The sequence below is a fragment of the Perca fluviatilis genome, chromosome 9 (assembly GCF_010015445.1).
Source record: "Perca fluviatilis chromosome 9, GENO_Pfluv_1.0, whole genome shotgun sequence".
Classification (NCBI taxonomy): domain Eukaryota; kingdom Metazoa; phylum Chordata; class Actinopteri; order Perciformes; family Percidae; genus Perca; species Perca fluviatilis.
In genome coordinates this window covers 4048384-4062193 of record NC_053120.1, presented here as the reverse complement: position 1 = coordinate 4062193, position 13810 = coordinate 4048384, and the positions used below count along the sequence as shown (strand labels likewise).

General features: G+C 44.1%; 1 protein-coding gene across 1 annotated transcript in view; it reads left to right on the top strand.

The window, feature by feature from the left end:
• Positions 1-13810, top strand: part of LOC120565914 (nardilysin-like) — a 52072-nt gene extending 38262 nt beyond the window's left edge. Inside the window, 9 exon segments of the mRNA XM_039812032.1 lie at positions 4021-4183; positions 5275-5306; positions 6080-6218; positions 6309-6356; positions 7479-7531; positions 8777-8860; positions 10514-10721; positions 12018-12107; positions 13489-13810. Coding sequence (XP_039667966.1) covers positions 4021-4183; positions 5275-5306; positions 6080-6218; positions 6309-6356; positions 7479-7531; positions 8777-8860; positions 10514-10721; positions 12018-12107; positions 13489-13701 — 1030 coding nt within the window. The 3' untranslated portion in view covers positions 13702-13810.

Genomic DNA, 13810 nt, shown 5'->3' with positions numbered 1-13810 from the left:
GTGTGCTGAGAGAGAGAGAGAGTGTGTGTGTGTGTGTCTCTTTGTGCGTGTGTGTGTGTCAGTGTGTGTGTTGTTTGTATTTGTCTGTGTGTGTGTGTGTGTGTGTGTGTGTGTGTGTGTGTGTTCAGTCTGTGTGTGTGTGTGTGTGTGTGTGTGTGTCGCGTGTGTGCGTGTGTGCGTGTGTCGCGTGTGCGATGCGTCGTGTGATGCGTCGCGTGCGTCGTGTGTGTGTGTGTGTGTGTGTGTGTGTGCGTGCGTGCGTGTGTGTGTGTCCGGCCACCAGCTTGTACTCCAGCTGAGTCTAATCTAGACAGTAAATGCCTCTTTCAGTAAATATAAATGAACATGATCTGGTGTCTAATGTCTTTCAGCTTATATTCGTTTCAACCTGATCTCCCCGATCATTCAGAAGAGTCCCGAGAAGTAAGACTAACGTTACTCTCACACATCATAGATCCACGCCAGGTAAACGTGTGCCGTGTCTAACCACGCTGTCGTCGTCTCTTCCAGTCTGGTTCTGTTCGACCTCTTCGTGAACGTCTTGGCTCACAACCTGGCCGAGCCGGCCTACGAGGCCGACGTGGCTCAGCTGGAGTACAAGCTGGTGGCCGGAGAGCACGGACTGGTGGTCCGCCTGAAGGGCTTCAACCACAAACTACCGGTGAGGAGATGTACACACACAGGCACACACACACACACACACACACACACACACACACACACGGCACAGACACACACACACACACACAGAGACACACACACACACACAGGCACAGACACAGCGCACACACACACACAGCACAGACAGCAGACACACACACACACACACACACACACACACAGACACACAGCACACAGAGAAACACACACACACAGGCACAGACAGACACACACACACACAACGGCACAGACACACACGCACACACACACACACACACACACACACACAGGCACAGACACACACACACACACACAGCGGCACAGACACACACACACTACATACACACAAACACACACACATACATACATACACACACTCAGACACACACACACACACACACACACACACTCACACACACACACTCACTGACACACACACACACACACACACACACACACACACATACATACATACATACATACATACACACACTCACACACACTCACTGACACAAACACACACACACACACGTGCACGCTAGAAATAGAACCGACGCCTATTTTTCACGCGACACACCAGCGTGTTTCCAGGCAAACTAGAAAACGAAAAGATGTTTTTATGTCGTTTAGACACAAATACATATTAATAAATATATAGTATAATAATAAATGACATGTTGATGTTTGAAAGTCTCGAGGTTTTGACATAAATGCAGATATATAAATGTAATTTAAAAAAATTATAATAAATAATTTATCAATTTTCTAATATTGCACCTGTCAATACAGAAGGAAATATTCTGGAGCCTATTTTGCCGTCAATACTGCAGACGTTGTCTTTGCTGTAATCAGATCAGAATATATTTATGTTTATGGGAAACATCCATGTGTCCAGACGAGGTGATGCCTGTCTTGTCTTTAAGGTACTCCGTGGGCTAGCTCCAGCACCACTGTGCCAGTTTATAAAACAGAAAGATAAGGTCAATAGAGTAACCACAGCAACCACCAGAGGGGACTGCATAGTTCAATTTAGAAAAAGTAGGATTGGAAGCACAGCCTTTTCTGTCAGAGCCACACTTTGTTTGGAATAGTCTGCCCAATGAATTAAGGGAGTGTAATAGTCTCTCCTCTTTAAAAAAACATATAGAAGTCTTGGATTAGGGACAATTGCAATTGTAATCATACATCAAATACTTAAGCCCATGAACATGCTTTTATTTTTTTATTTTTTTTATTTATTTATACTTCACTTTATGATTATATGAGGTGGGCAACATATTGTCTGTTTTGAGGGTATATTCACATTGTTTTAAAATGTCTGCTGTATTTATTACATTGCTACTGTATTAGATTTATAGTGTATTTGTATTGATTTTTGTATTTCAGGGTTGCCTGTTAAGACCTGGCTAGGGACAACAGATGGAAACTAGCCCTTGTAGCTAACTCTGGCTTGTTTACAGCAAGTAATTTGTCTGTTGATCAATGAGCATTTGTCCCGATCAAATAAATGAAAATTAAATGAGGCTAGCAGCAGCAGCAGCGCCGCGTCAGACACGTTTCTGGTGTGCAAAGACATAGAAAACGCCACGCAGCCAGCGTGCAGGAGGCCTTACTGAAAAATCTCACATTGTAGCTCCGCGTAAAACATGATTTTCCTTCGCCAAACATGTTCTTTTAATTAGTATAGATTCAATTCAAAAGCAAGACGTGAGAAAAACAAGGAAACGAAGACACGAAAGAGGAAGAAAATGAAAGAGACATAGAGAAATAATCCTGCTGCAAAGTCTTTTTAACGACCTGCGTGCAACTGTTGAATGTCACGTTGTAGTTCCGCGTTAAGTAAAACCACTATTTATAACGTTTCCTCTGCTTGAGTTACGTTAGCCCCTCTCTGACTTCCCCTTCTCGTGTTTTCAGCTGCTGTTGAAGCTGATGCGTGGATCATCTGAGCGGGAGTTCAGGGCCGACCGAGGCGTCTTCAACATGTTCTCTGAGCAGCTGAAGAAACCTACTTCAACATCCTCATCAAGCCGGAGAGCTTCGACAGTACGTCTCTCACCTGCAGACACACACACACCACCACACAGACACACACAGACAGAGAGAGAGACACACACACATATACACACACACACAGACAGAGAGAGCACACACACACACACACACACACACACAGACAGACACACAGAGGACACACAGAGAGGAACACACACACACACACACACACAGACAGACACACAGAGACACACACACATATACACACAAATACACACACACACACAACGCGGAGACACATATACACGCACACATATACAGCGCACATATACACACACACTGCAGATACACACACACACACAAAGAGAACACACACAGACCTACACACGACTCACACATCAGACTCACACACACACGCTCAGAGACACATACACACACAGACAACACGCCAGATACACACACACACACAACCGAGACACACACAGACAGACACACATATACACGCATACCTACATGCGCACACACACACACACACACTCACTAACACACACACCTACACTACGCACACACACACACAGACAGACAGACAGACACACAGACAGACACACAGACAGACAGACACACAAACACACACACACTCTCACCTTTTATAAAACATAATAATAATGACAATAAACTTTATTCATACTGCGATGTTACAAAGTGCTTGACATGGTTTGTGGTGTTTTTTTTTGGCCTTTTCCCCCTAAAATAATACAAACAATAATATGACATAAAAACAATTATAACTAGAAGGGCACTTGGAAAGTGCAGCTCTCCGCCAAGGCATGTCCATCTCACAATGTTAATAAAAGTCTGAATTTTCCCACTCAGGAACTCATTTTTCCGATTTTTCCATAAATGCCACACATTAATTTAAGGTCTATGCATGTAGCTGAATCTCTAACTGCATACTGCCTAGGGCTGGGCAATATATGGATATTATATCGATATCGTGATATGAGACTAGATATCGTCTTAGATTTGGGATATCGTAATGGCGTGATATGACATAAGTGTCTTCTCCTGGTTTTAAAGGCTGTGTTACAGTAAAGTGATGTACTTTTCTGATCTTACCAGACTGTTGTAACTATTCTATTATTTGCCTTTTCCCCACTTAGACATTATGTCCACATTACTGATGATAATTTATCTAAAATCTAGCACAAATTGTCAACCCTAGAATATCGTCGCAATATCGATATCAAGGTATTTGGTCAAGAATATCGTGATATCTGATTTACTCCATATCGCCCAGCCCTAATACTGCCTCAGGAAACAAAGACTCAGCTAGTGTTTTTCTCCTTCTCCTGCGTGTCTCTGCAGAGACGTGCGTCTGCAGATCCTGGAGCACAGTCGCTGGTCGGTCATCCAGAAGTACCAGGCCGTCACCAAGGGTCTGACCGTGGACGACCTCACGGCGTTCGCCACCGGGCTGAAGGCGGAGCTGTTCGTCGAGGGGCTGGTGCAGGGAAACTTCACCAGCACGGTGAGACGCAGAAACACAAACAGGAAAACTCTTTTTATGTTGAGAATAGTTCAAAGAAATTACAGAAAATAAAAGTCTTTTTAAAGTCTTTTCAGAGTCTTCTAGAGCACTGGTTCTCAAGCTTTTTAAAAATAAAATACCCCATTTGAATTGTGTTTTTAAACCAGGTACCCCCTAACCAGCCATGTAACTGAAAAACATTTAAATGCTGATGAAAAAAGGCAACAAAATCTTGGAAAAAGTCAGTAGAAAGATAGGAAAGTAAGGCAAGAATAGGTGGAAAATAGTATCAAAAACTTAGAAAACGGAGACAAAAACTTCGTAAAAAGCGACAGACTTATAAAAAAAAAAAAACACACATTAAAAAGAAGGAAGACAAACTTCGAAAAAAGTGACAAAAACCTTGAAAAAGGCAGAATTGTTTTTTGAAAAAAGCAAAAAAAACTTCGACAAACTTGGACAAAAAGAAGACAGTAGAAAAAAGGAAGGAAGGAAGGAAGGGAGGAAAGAAGAGGTCGAAAACAGTGACAAAAAGCCCCAAAAACTTACTTAAAGTGACAAACAGAAGAAAAAAAACAGTGACACCCCCTGCAGTCCTCCAGAGGACCCCTAGGGGGACACGTACCCCCTGCAGTCCTCCAGAGTACCCCTAGGGGGACACGTACCCCCTACAGTCCTCCAGAGGACCCCTAGGGGGACACGTACCCCCTACAGTCCTCCAGAGGACCCCTAGGGGGACACGTACCCCCTGCAGTCCTCCAGAGGACCCCTAGGGGGACACGTACCCCCTACAGTCCTCCAGAGGACCCCTAGGGGGGACACGTACCCCCTACAGTCCTCCAGAGGACCCCTAGGGGGACACGTACCCCCTGCAGTCCTCCAGAGGACCCCTAGGGGGACACGTACCCCCTGCAGTCCTCCAGAGGACCCCTAGGGGGACACGTACCCCCATTTGAGAACCACTGTCCTAGTGTATAGTAGGTAGGTAGGTAGACCTTTCTAAACCAACTCCTCTTGCACCCAGTGGTGTTGAGTTCCTGTCGTTGTGTCTGAACGGGTCCCGTTGTAATCTGACCTTGTTTCCTCTGCAGGAGTCCAAAGAGTTTCTGCAGTATTTCATCGAGTGAGTTTCCTCTTTTATTTCTTTATTTCACTTTCAGTGTTTCTGGTGTTTTATTCAGAAGTCAGATCATCTGATGAGATGCTCACTCCTAAAGCCTCACATTAACCTTTTTATTTTATGTAAAAAAAAAAATAAATGAAATCCTAAAATTTTTCTAAATTGTCTCTCTCTCTGCCTGTCTCTCTCTCTCTGTCTCTGTGTTTGACTCTCTGCCTGTCTCTCTCTGTCTCTCTCTCTGCCTGTCTCTCTCTTTCTCTCTCTGTCTCTGTGTTTGTCTCTCTGCCTGTCTCTCTCTCTCTCTGCCTGTCTCTCTCTCTCTGTCTCTGTGTTTGACTCTCTGCCTGTCTCTCTCTGTCTCTCTCTCTGCCTGTCTCTCTCTTTCTCTCTCTGTCTCTGTTTGTCTCTCTGCCTGTCTCTCTCTCTCTCTCTGTTTGTCTCTCTGACTGTCTGTCTATCTCTATGCCTGCCTCTCTCTCTCTGGCTCTCTGTCTGTCTCTGCCTGTCTCTCTCTGTCTGTCTACCTCTCTGCCTGTCTCTCTCTGTCTGCCTGTCTCTCTCTCTCTCTCTCTCTCTCTCTCTCTCTCTCTCTCTCTCTCTCTCTCTCTGCTGGCCTGTCTGTCTCTCTGCCTATCTCTCTGCATGACTGTCTGCCTCTCTCTCTCTGCCTGTTTGTCTCTCTCTCGCTCTCTCCGCCTACCTGTCTCTCTCTCTCTGCCTACCTGTCTCTCTCTCTCTCTGCCTGCCTGTCTGTCTCTCTGCCTGTCTCTCTGCAGTAAGCTGCAGTTCCAGCCTCTGTCAGCAGAGGTCCCTGTGTTGTTCCGGGTGGTGGAGCTGCCTCACCAACACCACCTCTGTAAAGTCAAGTCTCTCAACAAAGGAGACGCCAACTCGGAGGTGACCGTCTACTACCAGGTAGGGTTGCCATGACGCCTCCTAACGCCAGAATATCTCTTCCCTCGCCGTGGCCTCTCGGTCTGATGTGTCTGAATGTTTGTGTTGCAGTCGGGGCTGAAGAACCTCCGAGAACACGCTCTGATGGAGCTGATGGTGGTGAGTGGTTTTACACCAACGCTAGCCACCGATATAACACGTATAACACCATAGAGGAAGAAGGAAACGATAAATAAATATAAAACAATTGTGGAAATAAATAGGAGGGTTAATAATTAATACATACATACATTTTAAAACTGATAAATAACTTTAAATATACAGTTTATTTTAAATACTAAAACATAAATGCAAAAATATAAATTAATAATTACAAAAAATATATAAAAAGGAGAAATTTAAATATATATAAAAGGAGATTATGTAGAGAAGTAAATAAATAGGGGAAATAATACAAAGGTAAATAAATTAGGAAGCTAATTAAAACCAATATATCACACATTCTTTTCTATTTAATGTCTACATTTAATGGCATATTATTTCATTTATTACATTATTTATTTATTTTAGCAGCTTCTGTCCTCCATATGAAACACTTTATTCTGCCTCAAAAGTTTCCCAGTTTTTCCTTAACCCTCCTGTTGTCTTCGCCGTCTACCAAGTTGCAACTTTTAGTTTTTCTGGGTCAAAATGTAAAAGAATCCAACGTTTGGCTTTTCCCATGATTTTTCACTTTTCCAGACCTTTTTCCGATGTTTTTTACTTTTTTTTTTTTTTTTTTTTTTTTTTTTTTTTTTTTTTTTTTAGGGAGAGAAAGGAAGAGAGGGATAGAGCGAGAGAGACAGAAAGAGAGACAGAATGGGGGATAAAATTCAGGTTTAAAAGACAGATTAAAGACAGATATATCAACGTACAAGTACTAAATAAATGATATACACAACTAGTAAAAAAAGACTAAACTATATGAACAAGTAAATGAACAATACAGGCGCACTTAAAGACAAGTTACACGGGAATACGTGAGAAGTTAAAGTGAGAAGTTAGCAATATATCAACTTTTTTATTATTTTTAAACAGTAAAACAAATACTTCATCTGTCATGATGTCAATATTAAAAGTAAACCAAGTCACAACTTCTGTTCTGTGATTGGAAAAGTGTGTGTGTGTGTATATATATATATGTATATATATATATATATATATATATATATATATATATATATATATATATATATATATATATATATATATATATATGTATCTGTCTTCATCTCTCTTCAGATGCACATGGAGGAGCCGTGCTTCGACTTCCTCAGGACCAAGGAAACGCTCGGGTCAGTGTCACTTAGAACCAGGGATGCACCGAATCTCAGTCCCTCAAGAATTCGGATTATGCGATTTCCGCGCAAAATATGCGGGGCTTTGCATGATTTCATAATCACCGCATTTTCGTTGCAAAAAAAGTCCCGTAATATATCTTAGCAGAAAGTTGAAAAATGTTGCGTTTACTTCACACAAGAGCAGCCATTTCCCCCTGTTGCCATGGGAACGTTATGAAGTGCCATAATTACGCGACGTGAACATTATCGAAATTTTTGCAAGTTCCCGCAATTTCATCGCATTAAATTGCATAAATATCCCCATATTCCATTGCAGTTTTTAAGAAAACGTGCCACATAATCAAGGAGTTTTGCCTCGCAACAATCACAAAAAAACTCATTTTTCATTTTTCTGGAAGGACTGGAATCCAGGCTTCGGCTGAATTTTGGGCTTTTTGACGGGGGTTCTGGTTTCTGCCGAGCCTTAGAATTTTTTCCGAGCGAACCGAAACCCTACGCTTGCATTCGGCGCTCCACGCTGGTCGCCGTAGTGACGGCGCCGTTGATTACGGGAAGGTGTTTACGTAGGTGGAGTGTTCAACGCAGCAGGCTGTGAGGAAGTGGACATGGAACTGGTGAGCAGAACAAGTTGTTGTTTGGTAGTACTTTCTGTCAAAAGAAGGCCGTTCAAGTCCAGCTACATGTTCAGTCTGTTCAATGCTGATTGGTCTGGTGGTGGCGAGGACCCTAAACTATACACAACATGGCCGCTGTTACAACATCTGGTACGAAACATCAGAAAGAATACGAGTTGTGCACGAAGGAATCTCCAGACAGCAGCCAGAATGCAGCAACTTCAGGTACGGCAAAGGAAGGACAGTCCCTGCTAAAGACTTGACCTTTTAATTTAACTGCAGCGCAACTGAGCTATAGATCCACTGACCCTGTGTACTGCCCGGCCGTCCGTCTCGTTCCACTCAATCCTTAAACGCTGAAGTGCTCTTCTCCCATTGGTGCGCACCGGGACAGAAAAAATGCATCAGTTTTGAAAGAGGCAGATCCGCTGGATTAGAACAGCTGATGCAAGGTGGTGATATCTTCCAAGTTGTCACAGTGTGTAAATGTAATTGTAGTTTTTGAGCCGATTGTTGGAACCAGTTCTCGGTGCCCGATCCTACTCATGCGGAGTTTACAGATCATTGATGTGCACTTTTTAGTGTGTGTTTTTAAACCCTCTCTGACATCTAATCCCCCTCGCAGGTACCAGGTGTACCCCACCTGCAGGAACACCTCGGGGGTGCTGGGATTCTCCGTCACCGTCGAAACTCAGGCCACAAAGTTCAGGTGAGTTGGATCTTTTTGAATGTTTGATTGTTGTGTTTGTTTCTCTCCCTCTTTGTAGAGTTACAGACATGTTAGCTATTATATGTAATATAGAGCGCAAATGTCTTTGCTGGTTTAAGACAGGTTCAGGTGCATTCTGGGCGCGCTGGTCTTACAGGGAGGTGTGTTCAGGTGCATTCTGCGTGCTGGTCTTACAGGGAGGTGTGTTCAGGTGCATTCTGGGCGTGCTGGTCTTACAGGGAGGTGTGTTCAGGTGCATTCTGCGTGCTGGTCTTACAGGGAGGTGTGTTCAAGTGCATTCTGCGTGCTGGTCTTACAGGGAGGTGTGTTCAGGTGCATTCTGCGTGCTGGTCTTACAGGGAGGTGTGTTCAGGTGCATTCTGGGCGTGCTGGTCGTACAGGGAGGTGTGTTCAGGTGCATTCTGGGCGTGCTGGTCTTACAGGGAGGTGTGTTCAGGTGCATTCTGGGCGCTGGTCTTACAGGGAGGTGTGTTCAGGTGCATTCTGGGCGCGCTGGTCTTACAGGGAGGTGTGTTCAGGTGCATTCTGGGAGTATTGCTATCTTGAGGCAGCGGGAAGTGATGGCGCCATTGACCAACAAAAACCTGGTCTAAAGTCAATAACGCAGCATTTCATTTTTATTTTAACAGAGCATTAGTAAAATGTTCCTAGGCTCGTGCACAGCGCGCGCACACTATCTTTGTTACACACACAGCAGCACACACACACACACACACACACACACACACACACATGCAGAAGATTACTAATATAAATATTAGGGTGTAAATCCTCCATCATAACAGCAATGCTCCAAGGTCCAAACGCGCCTGGCTTTTAAAGGGAATGGGAGATGATCTCTGATTGGTTGATTGCATGTTACGCCCAAAACACACCTCTGATTAATGAAGACACTAAGGACAACCCTTTAGGACCAGGCGCCCGGCACACAGACCCTTTTTTTACACCGTCAAACTAGCAGAAGTGGATTTGGACACACCCTAAACCCACCTGCACCAGGCGCTTCATGCCGTGCTCTCAGATCGTTAAAATAGGGCTCCTAGAGTTTTTCTTCTTAGGTTTTTCTAGTAAGAGTTTATGTTTATTTCCTTTTCCTATATGCTTTAATGAAATATTTTAATTAGTGCTGCTCCCTCTTAGTGGATTAGTCGACTAATCGGTGGTTTTGGTCTTAGTCAACTTAGATCTCTTTAGTCCACTAGTCATGTCTGATGCTGTTTTCATGCTGAATGACTTATTTCCAAGAAACGTACGAGCACATCTCTGGTAAACACAAGAATTAAGGGTTGACCTTTGACCTCACAGATATCACCGGGAAACCTACTTTGATTACTTTCATTAAGGCAGTTATTTACTGTATTACACGTTTTCTGAAATGTTGTGTTTAAATATGCAAAGGAGGCGTTATCTTATTCAATATATGCATCCTTTTAGCGTGACTCTTTGCAGAGAAACTCAGATTTACAGATCTGTCGATTAAATCAACTAATCGATTAGTCGATACAGTTGAATGATTAGTCGACTAAGAACTTCTTCAATCGAGCACAGCCCTAGTTTTAATATTGTCCGATTTAGTATTGTTCAGGACCCTGGGGAGATCCTTATGATGAGCGTCCCGTTTTGTCCTCTCAGCACCGAGTTTGTGGAGGCGAAGATCGAGGAGTTCCTGGCGAGCTTCGGCGAGCGCCTGTCGGCTCTGAGCGAGGACGCCTTCAGGACGCAGGTCACCGCGCTCATCAAGCTGAAGGAGTGCGAGGACGCCCACCTGGGGGAGGAGGTGGACCGGAACTGGTTCGAGGTCGTCACGCAGCAGTACGTCTTCAAGAGGCTCGACAAGGAGGTGACACACACCGGCTCTCTCTCTCTCTCTCTCTCTCTCTCTCTCTCTCTCTCTCTCTCTCTCGTTCTCTCTCCCTTGTTCTCTATGTGTCTCTCTCTCTCTCTCTCTCTCTCTCTCTCTCCCTCTATCTGTCTCTCTCTCTCTGTCTCTCTCTCTTCCCCTCTCTCTCTTCCCCTCTCTCTCTCCTCTCTCTCTTCCCCTCTCTCTCTCTCCGCTTCCCCTCTTTCTCTCTCCCCTCTCTCTCTTCCCTCGCTGTCTCTCTCTCTCTCCCTCCTCCCTCGTTCTCTCTGTCTCTCCTCTCACTGTCTCTCTCCCTCGTTCTCTCTGTCTGTCTCCTCTCCTCTCTCTCTCTCCCTCTCTCTCTCTCTCTCTCCCTTCCCCTCTTTCTCTCTCTCCCCTCTCTCTCTTCCCCTCGCTGTCTCTCTCTCTCTCTCTCCCTCCCTCCCTCCTTCTCTCTGTCTCTCCCCTCTCACTGTCTCTCTCCCTCGTTCTCTCTGTCTGTCTCTCCCTCTCTCTCCCTCTCTCTCTCTCTCCCTCTCTCTCTCATTCTCTTTGTCTCCCTCCCTCCCCCTTTCGCTTTCTCCCTTGTTCTCGCTCTCTCTATCTCATTATCTCTCCCTCTCTAACCCTCGTTCTTTCCGTCTCTCGTTGTCCCTCCCTCTCTCTGTCTATCTTCCTTGTTCTCTCCGTCTCCCTGTCTCTAGTTTCCTTCCTCATTCTCTATCTTCTTCGATGTCTCTCCCTTTCTCTCTATCTTCCTCCCTCTCTGTCTCTCGTAGTCTCACCCTCCCAGAATTCTAAATGCTTTATTGGCATGAATGTCAGGAAAACAATATTGCCCAAGCAACAAGGATAATACCATTTAAATATGAAAAAACAAAATACATATATAAAATTCATTGAGTAAAATAAAATATGAAAATATCTCTTCCTCATTCTCTGTCTCTCATTGTCTGTCCCTCCTTCTCTTCCTGTCTCTCCTTTTCCCTCTCCATCTGCCTCACTTCATCTGTCCCTTTCGTTGTCTCATCTCCCTCTTTCCCTCTCTCGTTCTCTCTGCTCTTCTCTCCTTCCCTCCTTACATCTTCCTCTCGGTCTCTCATCGTCCATCTCTTCATTCTCTCGGTCTCTCTTCATTTTTTCAAATGCAAAGATCTAGGAAAAAGGAACTGGGTCCAAACATTGCTAATAACAACTGTTGTTAGGTACTTACTTACTGCTAGGTTAGTGATGCTGCAGGTCTCTGGTTCTGGTCCTGGTTCTGTGTGGTTCTGACCCGTTGTGTCCCCGCTGCAGATCGAGGCCCTGAAGCTGTTCTCTCAGCAGGAGCTGGTCTCCTGGTTCCTGGAGCACAGAAACGCCAGCAGCAGGAAGCTCAGCGTGCATGTGAGTGGGTTTGAATTTTAGACAAATATTCAGTAAGTACAGTTTTTAAATGATGTGCTAAACATGCACAAAAAAAAACAAACGGTTACACTTTACTTGAAGGTATCGACATAATTGTGACTAACAACGTCATAACTATGACATCACACTGTCATGAACGTGTCATAAACGTTATAAACAAGTCATAAACGTGACTTCTGTCTTTAAGTGTCACTCGGTTTTTGTCAAGTTGACATTTAAATTTGTTTGGGAGGTCTTCGTAGGGCTGGGCGATGTGGAGAAAATTAGATATCATGATATTGTTGACCAAATACCTCGATATCAATACCGCAGCGATATTGTAGTGTTGACTATTGATGCTTTCACAAAATATTTACACAATGAGATTTTAGATAAATAATCATCAGTAAAGTGGATATAATGTCTAAGTGGGTAAAGGCAAATAATAGAACAGTTACAACAGTGTGGTAAGTTCAGAAAAGTACATCACTTTACTGTAATACAGCCTTTAAAACCAGGAGAAGACACTTATGTTATATCACCATATTAGGATATCCAAAATCTAAGACAATATCTAGTCTCATATCACGATATCGATATAATATCGATATATATAAAGAGACAACTTGACATTAAACAGGATGACATTATGTCAAGTTGTCATGACCAAGACAACTTCTGGTAATGTCACTTTGATTAATGTCAAGTTGTCATAATCAAGACAACCCAAACAATGTCAACTTGTCATGACAAAAACCAAATGACACTAAATGACAGAAGTCACGTTTATGACTTGTTTATAACGTGTATGACACGTTCATGACAGTGTCATGTCACGATTATGTCGATACCTTCAAGTAAAGTGATACCAAACAAACAAACGCTACGATCCTTTAAAAGTAAATAAATATATTCCGACTCCAATCCGAGGGAGGGAAAATACAGGCTTACAAAACGCTCTAAAAATCAGAAAATACAGAATCTTTACCACACTTAACTTACTTAAATCAACCCCTCTTACACAGAGGATCAAGCTGCCTTCCTTTCTGGAGAACTTTAAACTCCGGTGCCCTCCAGTGGTAGCATCACGCAGCCTGCACCGTCTCACACTCATCTCGCTGATGCTTGGACGACATGTGCTTGACTTGGGCTACAATTAATCTACATACATGGAGAACTTTATGTGAAGTATAATTTAAACAACAGACAAAGGTCCCTTTTTCAATGCCACTGCAGCAGAGGATAGACTTTGTTTATTATGTGAGCTAGCTGAAATACATTTTTCACTTTATTCGCCAAGATAGGCGCAGAAGACAGAGTACTTAGGTTGTAAAATGTAATGTTTTGAGTTACTTAGGTTTTCTCTCTGCGTCTCCGTCAGGTTGTTGGTTTCGGCGTGGAGGAGAACGACCCCCCAGAGCCGAGCGCCGGCTGCTGCCCGGGAAGCCCCGACAACCCTCCGTCCTCGTCCTACGGGGAAGTGAGCGAGCTGACCTTCCTGCCGTCGGCCTCGCGGGACGCCGCGCTCATCACCGACATCAGAGCCTTCACCTCGTCCCTCACGCTCCACCCGTACCACAAAATCCTCAGCTAGGCCGCGCGCGCTCGCCGCAGGCCGACTGGACGGAGCTAAAGACCGCCTCGTAGTTAAAGGAACACGCCGACTTATTGGGACTTCATCTTATTCACCGTAACCCCCAGAG